This window comes from Hyperolius riggenbachi, chromosome 11 (assembly GCF_040937935.1).
Source record: "Hyperolius riggenbachi isolate aHypRig1 chromosome 11, aHypRig1.pri, whole genome shotgun sequence".
NCBI lineage: Eukaryota > Metazoa > Chordata > Amphibia > Anura > Hyperoliidae > Hyperolius > Hyperolius riggenbachi.
In genome coordinates this window covers 55,773,333-55,797,002 of record NC_090656.1, presented here as the reverse complement: position 1 = coordinate 55,797,002, position 23,670 = coordinate 55,773,333, and the positions used below count along the sequence as shown (strand labels likewise).

The window sequence follows — 23,670 nt, the reverse complement described above, 5'->3', positions numbered from 1 at the left end:
ACCAAAGCGCGCCCCTCCATCACTACCACCCCAGCCATCACAAACTGATTGCTATTAGACTAAGAAGCGCCCCAGGGCCCCTAACACCTTTATCTCTAGTTATCTGGCTTGCAGTCACTGCTATGTATCCTCTTTTCTTATTTCTCTTTACTTCAAACACAATAGGAGAATGATAGCTGAGTGAGTTGTGCTCCCCCTCCTACACTGCACCCTGAGGCTGGAGCCTCTCTCGCCTCGGCCCGGCCCTGATTCCAGGTGACATGCTATGTGTGTATGAGGCTTTAGGATGACTTTTTTCCACAAAGAAATTATTCAGTGTTCACACAGCTGTGAGCAGTGGGAAAACCCAGCTGATCCCCCACCATTGGAAGAGATATAAGGGTGTTCTTAGGAGATAGTCAAACAAATGACTAGACAGAGACTTTGTGGAGTATAATATCTTTGGCAGTGAAGAACTTCTGAATCACAAATCAAAAAACAAGGGGTGAGTGTTCAAGTCAGCGTCAGTGTGCGGAGTACTTCTTTAAGGCAGGAAATGCACTTACTGCAAGCGTTCCCTGCATTCCAAAATTACACAGTAAGTCAATGGGATGACAAACTTGTAATGCGATTTCCCACAGTTGACAGCTGCCATCAGTTGACCGTGGATGACGCACACGGAAATGTGTGAAAACTCATCACAAATCATTGTTTTTTTTTTAATTTGCAGCAACATGTTCAATAACATTTTTCAATGGCAATGATACAATCCTTGTGTAAATAGAATATGTATGGTACAAACAAGGGTAGCACAGGTAAATACGCAGTCATTCTACATACTCAGTAGGAGTTACATAGAATTATCTAAGCATATGCAGTGATACCATATCAAAATACAATAGGAGAGCCTTGCCCCTATGAGCTTATTGTGTAAAGTGATAAGGGCTAGCAACAGGAGATAAAAGAAATCCGTAAAAGCTGTATATATGCTTGCCTTGAGAAAGTGCCTGAGACCAAGCAGGGTCAGTGATAATCTTAAAGCGGACCCGAACTCTTGCACAGCACACAATAAAAAGTCTTTATTCCGCATATAGTGTCTGAAGAAATTCACATCTCTGTGTTTGTTTAGGCAAATTAACCTCCCTGGCGGTAAGCCCGAGCGCCAGCGGGTGTTTTTACTCACCTCCCAGGGGATCCAGACATCAGTAGCCGTTCTCCTTCCTGTCCTCCGAGGCTCCGAATCACTCTGGTGAGATCGCCGTCATCGATCTTACAAAAGAGTTCCAGCGCCACCCAGAGGATGGAGGGAATATTGCAGCGCTGGAGCTCAGGGGGGTTAGTGCTGGGGCTGCTGCTGGCTTTCTGGCTGCATGATTTTTTCCTGATTTTAGGGTCAGAAACATGCTGAAAAGACCCTAAAATCTGGAAATAATCATACTGCCAGGGAGGTTAACATGTCTACTGTATATACTCGCATATAAGCCGTCCCACATATAAGCCGACCCCCCAATTTCCCCCCCAGAAATCAGAAAAAAGTGGCTGACTCTCATATAGGCCGAGGGTGGAAAATACAGTAGCTCCTGAGACTCCCCCCAGGCAGCAGTGCATAGATTAGCAAAGTTCCAAGCAGTAGCCCAGCATATAAAGTTGTAAATCCAGCAGCGGCTGAAGCAAATTCAAATGCAAGCTGGTGTGATAAATGGCTATATTCATCAAAGGCTCATACAGTGCCAGAACTTGAAGGCTGCCCTGTGCCCAGTGAAGTCCGTTGGCATGCCAATGGCAACGTCAGACAGGTATTGCTGGCAACTGTGCTGATGTGGTCCTGGTAGTCCACGTGTATTGTACTGCAGTTCCCAGATGGGCTCAGGAGATGGAAAACATGACAGGCGGGAGTGCATGTGGGAGACACTGCAGGTACAGCCACGGGTTGCAGCCTACATCCGGTGCTAAAGATTGGGCTAAATTAGTGTTCCCAGGCCTCCCTCGCATGGGTTCTTACGTGGTTTGGCACGGTAGTTACTGTGAGGCAGCTACAAAAGGAATGGAGGCTTCGGAATCCGGAGCTGCAGCAGAGTTTTAAACCACCTCACTTCAGTGCAGGTAAAAACACAGCCGCGACTGCGGCAGCCGTGAGTTGGCCCGATACTGTGCCAGGATCCGGAGCTGTGGCGGAGGTTTTAATCCCCCTCGCTTTCCTTCAGTGGCGGTAAAAGACGCCCGCGACCGTGGCAGCTGTGAGTTGGACCGATACACTGTGCCAGGATCTGGAACTGCGGCGGAGGTTTTAATCCCCCTCACTTGCCTGCACTGCCAGCAAAAGTACACAGCCGCAATCGCGGCAGCCGCAAGTTGGCCCAATACTCTGTGCCCCCCAGCGACTCATGTGCAGGGAAAGGAGGAGAGATCCTGCTGCGCTCTCCCGCTGTGCTCCTCCGGCTCAATCCTCTGTGCAGGGCAAGCATCTGATCCAGGCGCCGGCATCAACTTCGCAACAGGCTACAACAGGAGCGACTGGACGCATATACAGCCTCAGCAAGTTGGTGACTCGCATATAGGCCGAGGGGGGGACTTTTCAGCACACTTTTTGTGCTGAAAAATTCGGCCTATATGCGAGTATATATGGTAATTAGTTCTTAACAGCAACTGTGAATAGACTGCAGGAGAGCTCTGCCAAGGCAGCTCTGCATATTGTAAACACTGAGGCTTAATCCCTTCAGTCCTCACCATAAAGTGAAAACAAGTTTTAAACATCAGTTTTTCTATAAATTGTTATGAAGAATTATTTTTACCATAAAGGTTATCAGGCTGTGGCTAATCATTTAGAGCAGAGAGGAAGTTCTGATTTTAGTGTTAAGTTGTCCCAGGTCATATTATATACTTGCTTGGTGAGGAGAGCTTTAACCAGGAACTGTTGTGAAAGTAACATAATAAATAAAATTGCATATTCTTACACAATATTTGTTTACAAATTATTTATGCAGTGTTTTCTCATTGTACAATCTTTCCTCACCCTAATTTACATTCTGAAATTTATCACAGGCGGCGACATCTTTAGTCCTGTCAGGTGCAACTCTGCAGAATGTATGTTTCTTACCTCCCAGTAGACTTAAAGCGCAGAATGTAAAATTTGAGGTGGCCAGGGCTCCTGTAACTGGCCCTAACTAACCATAAGAAGCTGTAATTGTTCTTCTGCAAGTGTCAGAACGATTCTGCATCGAGATTCTTGGCATAAGTATCATATACTTGCATTGTGTAGCTTCCTGAAGCTTTCCGCATCCAGGGCTTTTTTATTGTTTCTTCTTCTACGCTTACTGTGGCTCACACTGTCCATTTACTGCCAGTGTCTTGAACACTGAGAATGCCAAGGATAGGCTGAACTTCTTAGCCACTAGATTAGAATTCTGTGATCATGTGACCAGAGCTGTGAAGGGTTAATTTTATCAGACACCCAGAAGCCGTGCAGGCGTGAACGAAGAAATTAGCTTAACGATGTTCCATGTACAAGAGGAGAAAAGCGATTTGTTAGCCGCTGATTGTTTCTGAGCATTATCAGTGCAGACTTTAATTGTGCTGGAACTGAAATTAGCGGAATTAGAAATATCGCCCGCACTGGCTCTGGCGGTTCCTTTCTCCACGCTCATTGTAGTGTGCTATGTATAGATTATAAGGCCTTTGTTCTTACTACGTAAATACACATGCCTGAAGTCAGGGAGCCTCTGAGGTCTGACGGGAGAGGCACGCTGTGGTTATCTTGTCCCAGAAGCCTTCACTTCATGCTATCTGAGCGTAGCCTACCTACTGTCATCATACTCAGTCCTGGTGTACTTATGTTGTACAGCGTTGCTGAAACTGTCTGGATTGCCCAAAAATCTTTCTTTGCATGGAAGACAGTCTAAGGCAATCATATCTTTTAAAATGGACTGTTCACATATAAGTGTGTGTATCAGTGCTATGGATAGGACTGGGGCAGTGCAGGTGGTTTGGGTTACAGTATACCCTCATGCTGTCATTGCCAAGAACTCTACAAGATAAAACACCAGCTTTTGATGTTTTAGAGCACGGTTTCATTATTATAGAATGCAAATCGCACTTCTTATAATTTAAAGGACGCCTGAAGTGAGCGGGATATGGAGGTTGCCATATTTTTTTTCCTTTTGAAGAAGGCAATTTGCCTGGCTGTCCTGCTGATCCTCTGCCTTCAATACTTTTAGCCATAGACCCTGAACAAGAATGCAGATCAGGTGCTCTGACTGAAGTCTGACTGGATTAGTCACATGCTTGTTTCTGGTGTGATTCAGACACTAGTGCAGCCAAAGAGATCAGCAGGATTGCCAGGCAACTGTTAAAAAGGAAATAAGTATGGCAGCCTCCATATCCCTCTCACTTCAGGTGTCCTTTAAACTTTTAAAGTCAATATAAAAATCATCAAAAGGTTTAGACCACCAGGCAGCAGCCAAAGCAGTGCTTGGCATACACGAACAGACTGATGGTAGTAGGCAGTCGTGAAATCTCAATGTATGTCATTTATTAAAGTGAACCTAAACTGAGAAGGAGATGAATTTTTCCTTTAAAAATAATACCAGTTGCCTGATTCTCTTGCTGATCCTGTGTCTCTAATACTTTTAGCCCTTCAACAAGCATAGAGATCAGGTGCTCTAACTGAAGTGTGACTGGATTAGCAGCATGCTTGTTTCAGGTTGTGATTCAGCCACTATTGTAGGCAAAGAGATCAGCAGGACTGGCAAGCAACTGGTAGTGTTTAAAAGTAAACATCCATATCCCTCTCAGTTAAGGTTCGGGGGAAACAGAAGGTCTCACATGTTATACAATCTAACAGGCCCTTAATGTGAGTTTGTTGTCATTTTAGGTTCTCTCGGTGAAATAGAGGAGATGGAGGAAAATCCAGCAGTTGAATCCAGCCATTCTGAAAAAGATGGCTCCATTTCTGACCTAGAAGAATCTGGGGATTGTGACACTTCCAGCCCATCTTACAGTGATGGAGCAGAGCCAGAAGGTAATTCCACAATTGTCATAGATAGATCTTGTGTCATACAGTATATTGGAATCATGTTGGAACATTTTAAAAGTTATACATCCTATGGGAACACCAGGAACTCCGTATAGATAGTTTTTCTGCTGGTGATGAAATTTGAGGGAGAAGGAGACATGAGAGCTTGATCCCTGCCTCAATCATCAGGAGTGCGGTGTGTTAGCATTATAAATCAGGAGTTCTACTTGAGGCCTTCAGTGTAAATATCCTGCAAAGTATATAGATTATATTCAAAGCCTGTAAATCTCAGTCTGGAAGTCTGAATCTTATTGCTGGTTGTGGCAACTACATAACCTTATATTGGAAAGGATTTGATAAAGGTCATCTACATGCCTAAAGAAGAACATTTCTTGAGGATTCCGGTAATTATTTTCACTGTTTTCTAACAATAAAATTGTAAACCATCTGCACTCATACCAGGTTATATCTACTGCAACAATAAATGACAGCAATCTCTCATCCCTCCCCACATCCCCCATCAGAAAAGATTGGCAGCAGGAAGGGATGCTAAGGGTGCCCACACATTATATCCGGCCGATTTGATCATAATGATCGAATCTGGCAGATATTGATGCTGCAGCATGTCCACCTGATCAATGGTTTAAATCGACTTTTGAAAAGATTGATCCGCCATGCTGGGAAATCTTGGTTGCAAGTGTTCGATTGGGTGTGTGGCAGTAGCAGCGTTTGATTCCCCAACGACTGAGTGATCTCTGGCATGTGTTCCCTCAAGTGTGTGTCCCCCCTTGGGCTATGGTGAGTGTTGCAGGCTCACCTGTCACGTGGCGTGAATCCTCCTCCTTTGTTCGGCATCTTTTTTAATATTCACGGCGAGCGCCTGTACCACTTGACACCGGAGCTTGTACCTACGCAACTTCACATACCGGTATCACATGGTACAGATGCTTACTGTGACAATTCAAAAAGATGCTGAGGAGGCGGGGATTCGCACCGCTTGATAGGTGGGCCTTCAGCTCTCAAACAGGTACGAGTGGGAGAACGCATACACTTGAGGAGGTGTAGCCGGACAGATAGACAGGTGTAGTTCCTGCAGTCATCACGGCTTTTCTGTGGCTTATACTGCAGCAGGTGTGATGTCAACAAGCTGATGGAGGCACAACTTAAAACCATGCCTGCCTCCTGTACTTGCATTTACTGGTTTCCGGCTTGATTTACAATATACATTACAGGCTATAGAGGAGGCCGGCATTAGTACAAGGCACAGGAGAACAATGATTGACGCAGGAAGTGTAGATGTAAGGCGGTATGTGCTGGCATCACTTCCTACTGCCAATCGCTACAAGGCTCTGGGGGTGGGAGGGATAGCAAGACTACAAAGGAAAGCTGGGGGGGGGGGGGGGACTATTTGCATTACTGATTACTAAACTTTTCATGGCGTAAGAGATATTGTCTCTGCCCCCCCCCCCCCTTTTTTTAAGGGAATGCTTGGACTTTGTGCTTAAAATTAAGATGCTGCAAGTAATTACCGTAGATGCCTGAAGCCTTTAACCACTTGCCGACCACCCACAGCCGGGTCCCAACGGGCTGGGCCCAAACGACCGGAATACGCCCATCGGCGGCGGCCGTGGTTATGCGGCCGATCGGATGCGCCGGCGGGTTACTAGCTACTGGATCGCCGCAAGTAAAGTGTATGATACGCTTTGTAATGTATACAAAGCGTATTATACAGGCTGCCTCCTGCCCTGGTGGTCCCAGTGATCGAGTCACCACCATAGCAGGCTGCAGCCACGCAGGTAAGCACCCAAGCACACTGATCTGCCCCCCCTTCCCTCTGATCGCCCACAGCACCCCTCAGACCGCCCCCCCCCTGCCCACCCCTCAGACCCCTGTTTGCACCCAATCACCCCCCTAATCACCCATCAATCACTCCCTGTCACTAGTTTTTAATTAGTCTCTAAACTGCCCCCTGGGGACTCCTGATTACCCCTCCACTCTCTCAGACCCCCCCAGCGCCCCCCCCCCCCCCTTGTGTACTGTATACATCTATCCTCCCCTGTAATCACCTGTCAATCACCTGTCATTTACCCGTCAATCACCACCTGTCACTGCCACCTATCAGATCAGACCCTAACCTGCCTCTTACGGGCATCTGATCACCCTCTCACACCATCAGATCGCCCGCAGACCTACCCTCAGATCACCTCCAAAGTGCATTGTTTACATCTGTTCTGCCATCTAATCACCCACTGATCACCCATCAATCACCACCTGTCACTGCTACCCATCAGATCAGACCCCTATCTGCCCCTAGAGCACCCAATCACCCGCCCACACCCTCAGAACGACCTCAGACCCCCCCCCCCTGTGTACTGTATACATCTATCCTCCCCTGTAATCACCTGTCAATCACCTGTCATTTACCCGTCAATCACCACCTGTCACTGCCACCTATCAGATCAGACCCTAACCTGCCTCTTACGGGCATCTGATCACCCTCTCACACCATCAGATCGCCCGCAGACCTACCCTCAGATCACCTCCAAAGTGCATTGTTTACATCAGTTCTGCCATCTAATCACCCATCAATCACCACCTGTCACTGCTACCCATCAGATCAGACCCCTATCTGCCCCTAGAGCACCCAATCACCCGCCCACACCCTCAGAACGACCTCAGACCCCCCCCCCCCCTGTGTACTGTATACATCTATCCTCCCCTGTAATCACCTGTCAATCACCTGTCATTTACCCGTCAATCACCACCTGTCACTGCCTCACATCAGATCAGACCCTAACCTGCCTCTTACGGGCATCTGATCACTCTCCCACACCATCAGATCGCCCGCAGACCTACCCTCAGATCATCTCCAAAGTGCATTGTTTACATCTGTTCTGCATTCTGATCACCCATCAATCACCCCCTGTGACCACCTGTCACTGCTACCTATCAGATCAGACCCTATTCTGCCCCTTGGGCACCCAATCACCCGCCCACACCCTCAGAACGTCCTCAGACCCCAGCCCTGATCACCTCACCTGTGCATTGCTTGCATCTATTCCCCCCTCTAATCACACCTTGAGACACCCATCAATCACCTCCTGTCACCACCTGTCATCCCCCTAGAACACCTACCCATCAGATCAGGCCCTAATTTGCCCCATGTGGGCTCCTGATCACTCGGCCAAACCCTCAGATTCCGCTCAGATCCCCTTCCGATCACCTCCCCAGTGCATTGATTGCATCTATTTTCCCCACTAACCACCCCCTTAGACACCCATCAATCACCTCCTGTCACCCCCCTAGCACTCCTATCCATCAGATCAGGCCCAATACAACCTGTCATCTAAGAGGCTACCCTGCTTATGACCGGTTCCACCAAAATTCGCCCCCTCATATACCACCTGTCATCAAAATTTGCAGATGCTTATACCCCTGAACAGTCATTTTGAGACATTTGGTTTCCAGACTACTCACGGTTTTGGGCCCCTAAAATGCCAGGGCAGTATAGGAACCCCACAAGTGACCCCATTTTAGAAAGAAGACACCCCAAGGTATTCCGATAGGTGTATGACGAGTTCATAGAAGATTTTATCTTTTGTCACAAGTTAGCGGAAATTGATTTTTATTGTTTTTTTTTTCACAAAGTGTCAATATCCGCTAACTTGTGACAAAAAAATAATCTTTTATGAACTCACCATACTCATAACATACCTTGGGGTGTCTTCTTTCTAAAATGGGGTCACTTGTGGGGTTCCTATACTGCCCCGGCATTTTAGGGGCCCTAAACCGTGAGGAGTAGTTTAGAAACCAAATGCCTCAAAATGACATGTGAATTGGACGTTGGGACCCTTAGCGCACCTAGGCTGCAAAAAAGTGTCACACGTGGTATCACCGTACTCAGGAGAAGTAATATAATGTGTTTTGGGGTGTATTTTTACACATACCCATGCTGAGTGGGAGAAATCTCTCTGTAAATGGAGAATTGTGTGTAAAAAAAATAAAAAAAATTGTCATTTACAGAGATATTTCTCCCACCCAGCATGGGTATGTGTAAAAATACACCCCAAAACTGAGTACGGCAATACCACATGTGTGGCACGTTTTTGCAGCCTAACTGCACTAAGGGGCCCAAAGTCCAATGAGCACCTTTAGGCTTTACAGGTGTGCTTACAATTTAGCACCCCCTAAAATGCCAGGACATTAAACACACCCCACAAATGATCCCATTTTAGAAAGTAGACCCTTCAAGGTATTCAGAGAGGGGCATGGTGAGTCCGTGGCAGATTTCATTTTTTTTGTCACAAGTTAGCAGAAATGGAAACTTTTTTTTTTGTCTCAGTGTCATTTTCCGCTAACTTGTGACAAAAAATAAAATCTTCTATGAACTCACCATGCCTCTCAGTGAATACTTTGGGATGTCTTCTTTCCAAAATGGGGTCATTTGGGGGGTATTTATACTATTCTGGAATTTTAGCACCTCATGAAACATGACAGGTGGTCAGAAAAGTCAGAGATGCTTCAAAATGGGAAAATTCACTTTTTGCACCATAGTTTGTAAATGCTATAACTTTTACCCAAACCAATAAATATACACTGAATGTATACAGAAAATGTATACAGAAAGTTTACTTTATTTGAAAAATGTCAGCACAGAAAGTAAAAGACAAAATTCATGTCTTTTTTGATGAATATAATAAAAACTAAAACCCGCAGCAGCAATCAAATAGCACCAAAAGAAAGCTGTATTAGTGACAAGAAAAGGAGGTAAAATTCATTTAGATAGCAGGTTGTATGACCGAGCAATAAACCGTGAAAGCTGCAGTGGTCTGAATGGAGAAAAAGGCTCTGGTCCTTAAAGGATACCACAACTGACATGTGGCATAATGAGATAGACATGGGTATGTACAGTGCCTAGCACACAAATAACTACAGGATCTTCTCAAAAAATTAGCATATTGTGATAAAGTTCATTATTTTCTGTAATGTACTGATAAACATTAGACTTTCGTATATTTTAGATTCATTACACTACAACTGAAGTAGTTCAAGCCTTTTATTGTTTTAATATTGATGATTTTGGCATACAGCTCATGAAAACTCAAAATTCCTATCTCAAAAAATTTGCATATTTCATATGAAAAGAAAAGTGTTTTTAAAACAAAAAAAGTCAACCTTCAAATAATTATGTTCAGTTATGCACTTAATACTTGGTCGGGAATCCTTTTGCAGAAATGGCTGCTTCAATGCGGTGTGGCATGGAGGCAATCAGCCTGTGGCACTGCTCAGGTGTTATGGAGACCCAGGATGCTACAATAGCGGCCTTAAGCTCATCCAGAGTGTTGGGTCTTGCGTCTCTTAACTTTCTCTTCACAATATCCTACAGATTCTCTATGGGGTTCAGGTCAGGAGAGTTGGCAGGCCAATTGAGCACAGTAATACCATGGTCAGTAAACCATTTACCAGTGGTTTTGTCACTGTGAGCAGGTGCCAGGTCGTGCTGAAAAATGAAATCTTCATCTCCATAAAGCTTTTCAGCAGATGGAAGCATGAAGTGCTCCAAAATCTCCTGATAGCTAGCTGCATTGACCCTGCCCTTGATAAAACACAGTGGACCAACACCAGCAGCTGACATGGCACCCCAGACCATCACTGACTGTGGGTACTTGACACTGGACTTCAGGCATTTTGGTATTTCCCTCTCCCCAGTCTTCCTCCAGACTCTGGCACCTTAATTTCCGAATGACATGTAAAAGTTGTTTTCATCAGAAAAAAGTACTTTGGACCACTGAGCAACAGTCCAGTGCTGCTTCTCTGTAGCCCAGGTCAGGCACCTCTGCCGCTGTTTCTAGTTCAAAAGTGGGTTCATGCTTCCATCTGCTGAAAAGCTTTATGGAGATGAAGATTTCATTTTTCAGCACGACCTGGCATCTGCTCACAGTGCCAAAACCACTGGTAAATGGTTTACTGACCATGGTATTACTGTGCTCAATTGGCCTGCCAACTCTCCTGACCTGAACCCCATAGAGAATCTGTGGGATATTGTGAAGAGAGAGTTGAGAGACGCAAGACCCAACACTCTGGATGAGCTTAAAGAGGAACTGTAACGACAAAACGGCCCCTGGGGGGTACTCACCTCGGGTGGGGGAAGCCTCCGGATCCTAATGAGGCTTCCCACGCCGTCCTCCATCCATCAGGGGTCTCGCTGCAGCCCTCCGTGCAGCGGTGACGTAATATTTACCTTCCTGGCTCCTGCGCAGGCGCTCTGACGGCTGTCGGCGCCGAAGTAGGCGGAAATACCCGATCGCCGTCGGGTCTGCTCTACTGCGCAGGCGCAAGTTTCCGGCGCCTGCGCAGTAGAGCGGACCCGACGAAGATCGGGTATTTCCGTCTATTTCCGTGCCGAAAGTCGCCACAGCGCCCCCGCTGGAGCCAGCAAAGGTAAATATTGAACTGACAGTCGGCACAGTCGCCGGCTGTTCGGAGGGCTGCAGCGAGACCCCCGTGGGACAGAGGACGGCGTGGGAAGCCTCATTAGGATCCGGAGGCTTCCCCCACCCGAGGTGAGTACCCCCCAGGGGATCTTTTTAATGTTACAGAGTCTCTTTAAGGCCACTATCGAAGCATCCTGGGCCTCCATAACACCTGAGCAGTGCCACAGGCTGATTGCCTTCATGCCACGCCGCATTGAAGCAGTCATTTCTGCAAAAGGATTCCCGACCAAGTATTGAGTGCATAACTGAACATAATTATTTGAAGGTTGACTTTTTTTCTTTTAAAAACACTTTTCTTTTATTGGTCGGATGAAATATGCTAATTTTTTGAGATAGGAATTTTGAGTTTTCATGAGCTGTATGCCAAAATCATCAATATTAAAACAATAAAAGGCTTGAACTACTTCAGTTGTAGTGTAATGAATCTAAAATATATGAAAGTCTAATGTTTATCAGTACATTACAGAAAATAATGAACTTTATCACAATATGCTAATTTTTTTTAGAAGATCCTGTATGCTGTGTTCCTTTTTTTTCTTTCTCTGCTTGAAAGAGGTAAATATCAGGTATGTAAGTGGCTGACTCAGTCCTGACTCAGACAGGAAGTGACTACAGTATGACCCTCACTGATAAGAATTTCCCCCTTTTTTATCTCTTTCTTGCTCTCAGAAGCCATTTTCTTCTAGGAAAGTGTTTTATAGTTGGAATTTCTTATCAGTGAAGGTCACACTGTAGTCACTTCCTGTCTGAGTCAGGACTGAGTCAGCCACTTACATACCTGATATATTTACCTCTTCCAGGCAGAGAAAGAAAAAAAGGAACACAGTATAGTTATTTGTGTGCTAGGCACTGTACATACCCATGTCTATCTCATTATGCCACATGTCAGTTGTGGTATCCTTTAAGGGGCGAAAAGACTGTGGTCCTTAAGTGGTTAATGCTAGGAACCTAAAATTGATTTCTGTGTATCACATTTTTACATTATATGGATGTACAGCAGTGTAGTATAACTTGTGCAGTATGCAACTCTGAAAGAGAGGTATTTTCTGCCATTCCTTTCCCCAATCGTATACCATTCCAGAAACCTTGCTGATTCAATGTCTTTGGAGTCAGAGGCTATAAAATTGTGGCTAAGCAGTGCATGCTATCTTAATAATGCAGTCTAATAAAATATTTAAACCCAGAGAATGAATGTCATGGAAGATGCTGATGCAAGGCAACCACTGTATGAGTTTAGCATGCTCCGTGACATTGGTGACTCTCTGCCAAAAGAGAATCAACATTTCAGAGGTTAAGGGGGAACTTGCCTTCATCAGTGACATCCTCTGCCTTCATCAGTGACATCCTCTGCCTTCATCAATGTCATCCTCTGCCTTCATCAATGTCATCCTCTGCCTTCATCAGTGACATCCTCTGCTTTCATCAGTGTCATCCTCTGCCTCCGCCAGTGTCATCCTCTGCCTCCGCCAGTGTCATCCTCTGCCTCCGCCAGTGTCATCCTCTGCCTCCGCCAGTGTCATCCTCTGCCTCCGCCAGTGTCATCCTCTGCCTCCGCCAGTGTCATCCTCTGCCTCCGTCAGTGTCATCCTCTGCCTCCGTCAGTGTCATCCTCTGCCTCCGTCAGTGTCATCCTCTGCCTCCGTCAGTGTCATCCTCTGCCTCCGTCAGTGTCATCCTCTGCCTCCGTCAGTCTCCTCCTCTGCCTCCGTCAGTCTCATCCTCTGCCTCCGTCAGTCTCATCCTCTGCCTCCGTCAGTCTCATCCTCTGCCTCCATCAGTCTCCTCCTCTGCCTCCATCAGTCTCCTCCTCTGCCTCCATTAGTCTCATCCTCTGCCTTTATCATTGTCATCCTCTGCCTTTATCATTGTCATCCTCTGCCTTTATCATTGTCATCCTCTGCCTTTATCATTGTCATCCTCTGCCTTTATCATTGTCATTCTCTGCCTTTATCAGTGCCATCCTCTGCCTTTATCATTGTCATTCTCTGCCTTTATCAGTGCCATCCTCTGCCTTTATCATTGTCATTCTCTGCCTTTATCATTGTCATTCTTTGTCTTTATCAGTGACATCCTCTGCCTTCATCAGTCTCCTCCTCTGCCTTCATTAGTGTCATGCTCTGCCTTGTGAATGGGGGAAAGTACACTAATGTGAATGTTAACCGGCAGTACTATAAGCAAAGCAAAACAATTTTATCTTTTTGCTGGCCATTTAAAAAAGCTTTCTGTTTAAAAAAGTACAAAAAAGTATCTTATAGTTGATCAGATTTGTACTGTACTGCACATTTATTTCTGACTAGAAATTAGTCTCTGAATTTGCCCAGTGGCTGGTTATTGTTGTCACACTGATGCCGGTAAAAAAAAAAAAATAGGTACTCACCTATGTAGAGAGAAGGCTCTGGGCCCTATAAACGCTTCCTGGTCCTTGTTACGTCCCCCTGTTCCACCGCTGTCCCCCGCCTTCACGCGTTCAGTGTCTTCCCTTTCCATAGGTGAGTAACTTTTTTTTTTTTCTCGCTTTAAACTGATCTACAAGTTGCAGTATGGTACAGAGATGTCATCACTGAGTCCCCAAACTCCGGTTGCCTGGTGTCCTGCTGATCTTTCATGCTGTCTGAAGCAACCTTATGGCAAATCCAGTCAATCTTCAGTCCAGTGGCGGACACAGGCAGCAGTGGGCCCCTGTGCAAAATATCAATTGTGGGCCCCCCTGACCTGCGTCGCGCGGAGCGCGGCAAAAAATGGGCGTGGATAGAACCTGCGGCGCTGTGCGCCGCGGCAAAAAATGGGCGTGGCAATGACCGGATAAGGGCGGAGCTAACTGTAATTTAAAGTGATCCCGGGGTGAGAGTGATATGGAGGCTGCTATATTTATTTCCTTTTAAACAATACTAGTTGCCTGGCGGCCCTGCTGATCTATTTGGCTGCAGTAATAAACTGAATTACACCAGCAACAAGCATGCAGCTTAATCTTCTCAGTTCTGACAATATTGTCAGAAACCCCTGACCTGCTGCATGCTTGTTCAGGGTCTATGGTTGAAAGAATAAGAGGCAGAGGACCAGAACGGCAACCAGGCAACTGGTATTGCTTAAAAGGAGAGAAATATGGCAGCCTCAATATTATTCTCACCTCAGGTTCCCTTGAAAAGTGCAACGCAAAGACAGTGGGCCCAAGTTTTGGTGACCCTTTCCCCAGAAAATTCACATAATTGTGCAGGTTTTCTCAAGAAAATACACATAATGTGAGCAGATTTGCCCAGAAAATACATTCAATCATGTTGGCAGATTTGCCCAGAAAATACGTGCAATGATGTCGGCAGATATGCCCAGAAAATACGTGCAATGATGTCGGCAGATATGCCCAGAAAATACGTGCAATGATGTCGGCAGATATGCCCAGAAAATACGTGCAATGATGTCGGCAGATATGCCCAGAAAATACGTGCAATGATGTCGGCAGATATGCCCAGAAAATACGTGCAATGATGTCGGCAGATATGCCCAGAAAATACCTGCAATCATGTCGGCAGATATGCCCAGAAAATACCTGCAATCATGTCGGCAGATATGCCCAGAAAATACCTGCAATCATGTCGGCAGATATGCCCAGAAAATACCTGCAATCATGTCGGCAGATATGCCCAGAAAATACCTGCAATCATGTCGGCAGATTTGCCCAGAAAACACATGCAATCATGTAGCAAATTTGCCCAGAACATACATGCAATCATGTGGCAGACCTGCCCAGAACATACACGCAATCATGTGGCAGACCTGCCCAGAACATACACGCAATCATGTGGCAGACCTGCCCAGAACATACACGCAATCATGTGGCAGACCTGCCCAGAACATACACCTGCTAAAATAAATAATAAAAAAAAACATTTACTCACCTGCAGCAGCAGACCTCCTGTCCCAGCCTCCATCCGGCGCGCAGCTCCCATGGGTGGTTGGGTGGATAGGTAGCCTGGTGGGTAGGTAGGCAGCCGGGTGGGTAGGTAGGTAGCCCTTAGCCGGGTGGGTAAGTAGCCTGGTGGGTGGCTGGGTAGCCTGGTGGGTGGCTGGGTAGGCGGGTGGGTAGGTAGCCTGGTGGGTGGGTAGGTGGGTGGTTAGGTAGCTGGGTGGGTGGGTAGGTAGCCTGGTGGGTTGGTAGGTAGCCGGGTGGGTAGGTAGGTAGGTAGCCGGGTGGGTGTGTAGGTAGCCGGGTGGGTGTGTAGGTAGCCGGGTGGGTGTGTAGGTAGCCGGGTGGGTGTGTAGGTATCCGGGTGGGTAGGTAGCCGGGTGGGTGGGTAGGTAGCCGGGTAGGTAGCCGGGTAGGTAGCCGGGTGGGTGTGTAGGTATCCGGGTGGGTAGGTAGCCGGGTAGGTAGGTAACCGGCAGGGTGGTTAGGTAGCCGGGTGGGTAGCTAGGTAGCCGGGTGGTTAGGCAGCCGGGTGGGTAGGTAGGTATCCGGGTGGGTAGGTAGCCGGGTGGGTGGTTAGGTAGCCGGGTGGGTGGTTAGGTAGCCGGGTGGGTGGGTAGGTAGCCGGGTAGGTAGGTAGCCGGCAGGGTGGTTAGGTAGCCGGGTGGGTAGCTAGGTAGCCGGGTGGGTAGGTAGCCAGGTAGGTAGCCGGCATGGTGGTTAGGTAGCCGGGTGGGTAGCTAGGTAGTCGGGTGGGTGGGTAGGTAGCCGGCAGGGTGGTTAGGTAGCCGGGTAGGTAGCCGGGTGGGTGGTTAGGTTGCGGGGTAGGTAGCCGGGTGGGTGGTTAGGTAGCGGGGTAGGTAGCCGGGTGGGTGGGTAAGGTAGCCGGGTGGGTGGGTAGGTAGCCGGGTGGGTGTGTAGGTAGCCGGGTGGGTGGGTAGGTAGCCGGGTAGGTAGCCGGGTGGGTGGTTAGGTAGCGGGGTAGGTAGCCGGGTGGGTGGTTAGGTAGCGGGGTAGGTAGCCGGGTGGGTGGGTAAGGTAGCCGGGTGGGTGGGTAGGTAGCCGGGTGGGTGTGTAGGTAGCCGGGTGGGTGGGTAGGTAGCCAGGTAGGTAGGTAGCCGGCAGGGTGGTTAGGTAGCCGGGTGGGTAGCTAGGTAGCCGGGTGGGTAGGTAGCCGGGTGGGTAGGTAGCCAGGTAGATAGCCGGCAGGGTGGTTAGGTAGCCGGGTGGGTAGCTAGGTAGCCGGGTGGGTAGGTAGCCGGGTGGGTAGGTAGCCAGGTAGATAGCCGGCAGGGTGGTTAGGTAGCCGGGTGGGTAGCTAGGTAGCCGGGTGGGTGGGTAGGTAACCTGGTTAGGTAGCCGGGTGGATGGTTAGATAGCGGGGTAGGTAGCCGGGTGGGTGGGTAAGGTAGCCGGGTGGGTGTGTAGGTAGCCGGGTGGGTGGGTAGGTAGCCAGGTAGGTAGGTAGCCGGCAGGGTGGTTAGGTAGCCGGGTGGGTAGCTAGGTAGCCGGGTGGGTAGGTAGCCGGGTGGGTAGGTAGCCAGGTAGATAGCCGGCAGGGTGGTTAGGTAGCCGGGTGGGTAGCTAGGTAGCCGGGTGGGTAGGTAGCCGGGTGGGTAGGTAGCCAGGTAGATAGCCGGCAGGGTGGTTAGGTAGCCGGGTGGGTAGCTAGGTAGCCGGGTGGGTAGGTAGCCAGGTAGGTAGCCGGCAGGGTGGTTAGGTAGCCGGGTGGGTAGCTAGGTAGCCGGGTGGGTAGGTAGCCAGGTAGATAGCCGGCAGGGTAGTTAGGTAGCCGGGTGGGTAGGTAGCCAGGTAGATAGCCGGCAGGGTGGTTAGGTAGCCGGGTGGGTAGCTAGGTAGCCGGGTGGGTGGGTAGGTAGCCTGGTTAGGTAGCCGGGTAGGTAGCCGGGTGGATGGTTAGGTAGCGGGGTAGGTAGCCGGGTGGGTGGGTAAGGTAGCCGGGTGGATAGCTATCCGGGTGGGGGGCCCGACTCCTATCCTCCCTCACTCACCTCGGGGCCTCCCTCCCGGTATGCGCTGCAGCCGGCGGGAGAGCAGAAAATACAGGAAGTCTCCGGCCGGGGCTGCAGCAGACGAGGCAGCTGCTGCTTAGTTTCCGATATGTCTCCAAGTTGGAGACCAAGCGGCAGCTGCCGCCCCGGCCGGAGACTTCCTGTATTTTCCGCTCTCCCGCCGCATGAGGGGGGGGGGGGGGCGAGGTGAGGGGGGAGGACAGGAGTTGGGCCCCCCAGGTTAAAAAAATAAAACATAAAAAAATAAATAAATAAATAAAACCTGCAATACTTAATGGGCCCCTGAGGCAGCGGAACTTCAGGGGCCCTCGTGCGGCTGCACGGCCGTATGTCCGCCACTGCTTCAGTCAAACATCTGATCTGCATTCTTGTTCAGGGTCTATGGCTAAAAGTATTAGAGGCAGAGGATCAGCAGGACAGTCAGGCATTGTGTTTTGTTCAAAAGTAGATAAATATGGCAGCCTCCATATCCCTCTCACTTCAAGTGTCCTTTAATCTCCTTCGCTGCAGTGTACATCTCTTTGCCAAAGGCATCATGGGAGCCAGAGTCTGTCTGCAGAGGAAACTGACACAAAACCTACCCACTGGACTTGACCGTGAGGGATCACTCACGCTATTTAAAGCAAGTGGTCATGCATTGTTCTGCTATGTGCTGTGCAATGCTGATCCCTTTTATTATACTGAATGAGGCAGTGAGCAGTGCATTATAATGCTTCCAGCTGTGCAATAACGCAGCACTTATTAATGCATCGCATCAGTTGGAGAGTCCAACATTGTTTTTTTTTCCTGATGTCCATACTGTTGTATTGCACTGTGCTGAGTATAGTTTGTCTTCTTTAACCACTTGCCGACCAGTGGCTTTCTGGCTGATCTGTGCTGCGTAGGCTCTCCAGCCCGCAGCACAGATCAGGTTTTAGCCAGGGCGATCAGACTTACCCCCTTTTTTCCCCACTAGGGGGATGTCCTGCTGGGGGGGTCTGATCGCCGCCGGCTCTCTGCGCTTTGCGGGGGGGGCTCTTCAAAGCCCCCCTCCGCAGCGTTTTCGGCGCTCCCTGGCTTCCCGTCCCTCCCTCTCCCTCCATGGCCTGCGCAGGACGGTTATCCGTCCTGCGCATTGAAGGATAGGCTTCAGCCTATCATATGCCGGCGATCCCCGGCCAATCAGAGGCCGGGGATCGCCGATCTGGCTTACGGCGCTGCTGCGCAGCAGCGCCGTATGATGTAAACAGCGGGGATTTCTTCCCCGCGTGTTTACATTTTACCGGAGAGCCGCGATCGGCGGCTCTCCGGCTGTTCACGGAGACAGCCTCCGTGAATGGACATGGAAAGGCCGCTCGAACGAGCGGCCGTTTCCATGGAAACTTGCAGACGACCAGTTTACGCCAATCGGCGTTAGCTGGTCGTCAAGAGGTTAAACAGAAGGTATTTGCAATAATTCAGCTTTAAGTGAGCAATGCATCACTCTTGAATATGCAAATCATCTCTTTATGCTCCAGAAGCCAGGCTCTATGGGACAGGGTTTGGACCAGTGTTAAGGGATATCCAGATAGCGCATGGTGATCCAGAACTACTAGCCAAGCATATAGAGTCTTTTCGTTCTTTTTAGCCCCTTCTACTTTTCTAGTGGTTCTGGGTCACCCCAGACTATCTGGGTATTCTGTAGTACTGCACATACTGGGAATTGGGAATAAAGCTATCTTTGATTTCATTTGATACTTGGATTCAACCCCTAAAATGGAAATAACTGCATCTCATGAATGATCTGGAGCTTTACAATGACTTTTCCGTATTATGACTGCATATTTACACACATATAACGGCGAATTTATGTCATGCTGCTTTTATCACTTGAACTCTGTTTGCCTTGGGGGCTTCAGTTCATCTTGCATGCCGACTAAACACAGCAATCCCCTCTGTCATGGCGGACGTGTTTACTGAATCTCTACAGTGATATTCTTCTCTTCTTCCTCAGGAGAGAGGAGCAGCTCTGTGCCTTTGGAACAAGAAGTAGGAGAATTAGAACCGTTACCAAACCAGAGTGAGCTGCCGCAGGAGCCCTCACCCCACTGCACCTCAGGTACGTGTAAAAGATAACTTAAAATGGACCTGAACTTTTGCACAGGACCGAACAAAAACAGAGAAATATGCCCTGTATGTATTTAGAGAGTTTAGCCTGTCTAATGCCCCCTCATATGTGACTAATCAAAAGTTGTAATTTGAGCTCTCAGCTGTGTCAGCTGGCTGCCTCTGCAGAGCAGCCAATTTTGTAAATACAGAATGTTAACCCTATGTCTACTTCCATGAAAGCAGGAAGTAGACACACTGCAGATCTATTGCTGGATTTGTATCAGCTTTAACAAAGAAATGTTTTTCTTTAAGGGCCCGTTTCCACTTGTGCGAATCTGCATGCGTTTCCTGCATGCAGATTTGCATAGACAATACAAGTGGATGGGACTGTTTCCACTTGTCAGGATTTCTGAGCGTTTTTCTGTGCAGAAAAAATCTGCACGGTAGGCCCCGCAGAATTTGCATACCGCAGTGCGATTCACATACAATGTATTTAGTAGGAAATTCGCCTGCGTTTCCGTACGCAAATTTTGCTGCGAATTCGTGGGTGTTTTCGCATAAAATCAATGTAAAGGCACACAGGCACTGACATGGTTAAATTCGCATACTTAGTAAAATTCGCATACGCGACCAAATTTGTTTTGCGTTTTCCGTGACTAATTCGCACCGCTCAAGTGGAAACTGGCCCTTAAGGTTATTATGCGGTTTCTTATCTTTTAGTGCAGAGAGGAAGTTCTGAGTTCAGGTCCACTTTAAAGAGGCCCTGTAGTGGCATGTAATGGAATGCTGTAAATTATTCAGGATACTTTTGCGGTAATTTTCCTGGTTTCAGCATCAGAAACCCTTTCCCATAGTTATATATTGCTGTACATTGGTATGTAGCCCCGCCCTCCCAGTGATGCTTAGCCTAGGCTGTTTAGCTATACGGAATTCTCCCCCCCCAGAACATTTTGGGAGACCAGGTATATCTTGTACTGGCTTCACAATTCTCAGTAAACAAACACTCCTGATGGGACTAAAGATGTCGCAACCTGTGATAAACTTCAGAATGTGAAGCAGAGAGAGGAAAGATTTTGCAATGGGCAAAGGCTGACTAAATAATTTAGAAATATTGTATTTTATTTTTTTTAAACAATTTTATTCATTATGTTATTTTACCACAGTTCCTATTTCATTTTATTTCTGTTTAAGAGCACTCTATCTTGCAGTTGAACTACAAAGGAAAAAGTTTTGTACATAGAACCTGATATGGCAAATCGGGAAGCATAATTAATCATCTTTGCGCTTTATATTGCAGGACACGTACAATTTACATTTGCGTATTAGTAAAACAGTTTAATATCTTTTTAGAGAGTTGATATGGAAAACTTTTTATATTTTTCGTTTTGAGTTCCTCTAACAGTAAGTACAGCCTGTTCTTTTTTCAGTATTTTGGCCTAAAGAGGGGCTCACCAGAACAGTATTTACATTTTTGGCGCAACTGATTTGTCACCGGAATATTGACATAGACTGCAAATTAATGTTACAATTTTTTTTTATTGATTTGTAGCAGTGAATGCATATAAATGTCTAAAGCATAATACACTGGCAAAGATAATTTATCAATAGTGCAGTTGGTAACAGTTGCTAAATATACTCTATATACTCAAGTATAAGCCAAGTTTTTGAGACTAAAAAAAGTGGTCCAAAAGTGGGGCTTATACTTGAGTCACCATTAATTGCTGATGTCTCCTCCCGAGTGTGTCAGTCACCGCAGTATATAGTAGCAAGCGGGCAGAGACGTCTGTCTGTATGTATCCTCCTGCCATCTACAGAGTGATCTCTACTCTGCTCTGCAACGGTGATTGCAGCAAAATAATGGACATTAGATGGTTGTGTGCCACCGTGCTCGCCCTTACCAGACTGGAGCAAATTTGCTGAATTTGTACTGTCACATTTGTCGGGTTTACCCAAACCGAATGTGAACATCCATTTTGGGGTTCAATAGAGCAACAACACCAATCCAACACTAATCACAACTGTAACTCCTTTCTAGAGAAATTATCAATTTCATGGTCAGGTCTGTTGGAGAGTCTTCACGAAGTCAGTAATATTGCCTGGGAATCTGACCTGCTGTGACTGTGACCTTTACCTGAAAACAAACTTCTGGCTGTTGAGCACCAGAGGCATAGATGTCCTCCAGGATAACTATTGTACTTCAGTCAGGAAAATAACTATTAAAGAGGAACTTCAGCCTAAACAAACATACTGTCATTAAGTTACATTAGTTATGTTAATTAAAATAGATAGGTAATATAATCTCTTACCCACCCTGTTTTAAAAGAACAGGCAAAGGTTTGATTTCATGATGGCAGCCATCTTTTTGGTTGAAAGGAGATGACAGGGAGCATGATGCACAGTTTCAACTGTCCTGTGTCCTGAGCACCTCTCCCAGTTGCTAGGAAACGTGAATAACAACATAGGAAATCCCATCATGCTCTGCACAGCATCAGGGGAAAAAAGCCTGGGCTTTTTTCCTTTGATGGGTGGAGTTTAGGTAAAAATGCAGCTAAAAATGATGCTTTGGTAAGAAAAACAAAGTTCTGATGCTGTGAAACTGTTAAAGAAACACCAAGCCTTTTCAGTTCTGCTGAGTAGATTTTTAGTCCGGAGGTTCACTTTAAGGTAACAATTTTTAGAAGTTGGGAATTAATTTAATTCATAGTAACCGGAACTTATCCAGTAAACTACCCTATCCTCCATTATGCCCCTGCTGACTCCCAGGGCTCTGGAGTCAGTACAAAAAGGAGACTCTGACTCCTCAGTTTATGAAACCACCGACTCCAGGTACCCAGCATTGCTCCAACTTTTCAACTCCAAAGCTTAGTGTAATGTTTACAAAGGCTATGGATTTGGTTAAAAAATCATCCGACTTCGGCTCCTCCGTTTATTGAAACGACCAACTCTGACTCCAGGTACCCAAATTTGCTCAACTCCACAGCCCTGCTGACTCCTGACCGTAAACTGCTCTCAACCAACATCCAAGTCCGTTCTAAAGCAGGTTATACACACGCCAATTTTTTATTAGGCCAATTTGATCCCATTTGACTTTTCCCCTCAACATGTCTGATCAGTCAGTATTCGATTTACTTCCGACAGTTCATTGATTAGACTATTATTATTATTATTAAACTGTATTTATATTTTGCTAACATATTACACAGCGCTTTACAGTAGATAGGTGATGCATTATTACAATAAGCAATGTGACACAGGGACATTTCAGTATCAGATTGAGTTTCCTCACTTCAGGTTTGCTCTAATCCCTGCAGTACGACTTAAGTGAAATTGATGTCCTTTTTGTGCATGCCAGTCACAGACAGGAAGTAGTCTGTTTGTATCACTCACTACCCCTGCAATTGCTGCTCCATCATTGCTATCATCCATCAGAAGCTGATTTAATTGGCTCCAGACCTTGACTGGGAGCCAATCACAGTAATCACAACCTAAATCTGAAACAAAAGGTTCTGGTCTGTATGAGGGTAGAGCCTGCACATCTCGAAAAGGTTACGTTTCTATCTGTTCCAGTCTTTAGGGTTACCGTGGATGCTGGGGGTCCTTTCAGTTTGTCACAGCTAGAGTCTTGCTTTAACCTTCCTGAGTCTCTGGGCCCAATGCAATTCACTTTTTCTCCTTAGTTTTCTCCAAAGTGATAATTTTTTTATCTTCCGTTTTAAAATAATTTTTCAGCATTTCACAATTAAAAAAGTACCAAAAGTAGTAGAAAAAGTACTATAAAATTATTTTAGTGTATGTTTTTGCTTGCTGGGGTTTGAAAGGCATTTTCTTGACAAGGTGTCAAATATCAACTTGGAGAGAACGGAGGAGAAAAGGTGAATTGCATATGGGCCTCTGCGTGTCCAGCTCCACTTGCTCAAGATGTTGGAAGGCCTTTTGGCCAGAGGGATTGACCATTTTAGACACTCCAAACTGTTAGGCTACATACGCACTGCTAACTGATGTTGCTCGTCTGGGATCAGGACTCGATCTCCTTTGGCGACATCGCTGGGCCGAGACTGTACAGACGCGTGTAGGCTTATTATGCGCTCTGTATCAATGCAAGGAGGGCCGCCAGAGCGGTGCAGACGTGATATCACGGGGCAGGGCGAACACAAGGACAGTGTAATTGGTCATTTCTTGGCTAAA

The 23,670-nt window shown here is 46.9% G+C and overlaps 1 protein-coding gene across 7 annotated transcripts in view; it reads left to right on the top strand.

The window, feature by feature from the left end:
- Positions 1–23,670, top strand: part of ZFPM1 (zinc finger protein, FOG family member 1) — a 312,656-nt gene that overhangs the window by 187,484 nt on the left and 101,502 nt on the right. For all 7 annotated transcript variants that reach the window (XM_068260644.1, XM_068260645.1, XM_068260648.1 and 4 more), the window contains 2 exons: positions 4,850–4,996; positions 19,391–19,495. In XM_068260644.1, the coding sequence (XP_068116745.1) occupies positions 4,850–4,996; positions 19,391–19,495 (252 nt within the window). The remainder of the gene's footprint in view (positions 1–4,849; positions 4,997–19,390; positions 19,496–23,670) is intronic.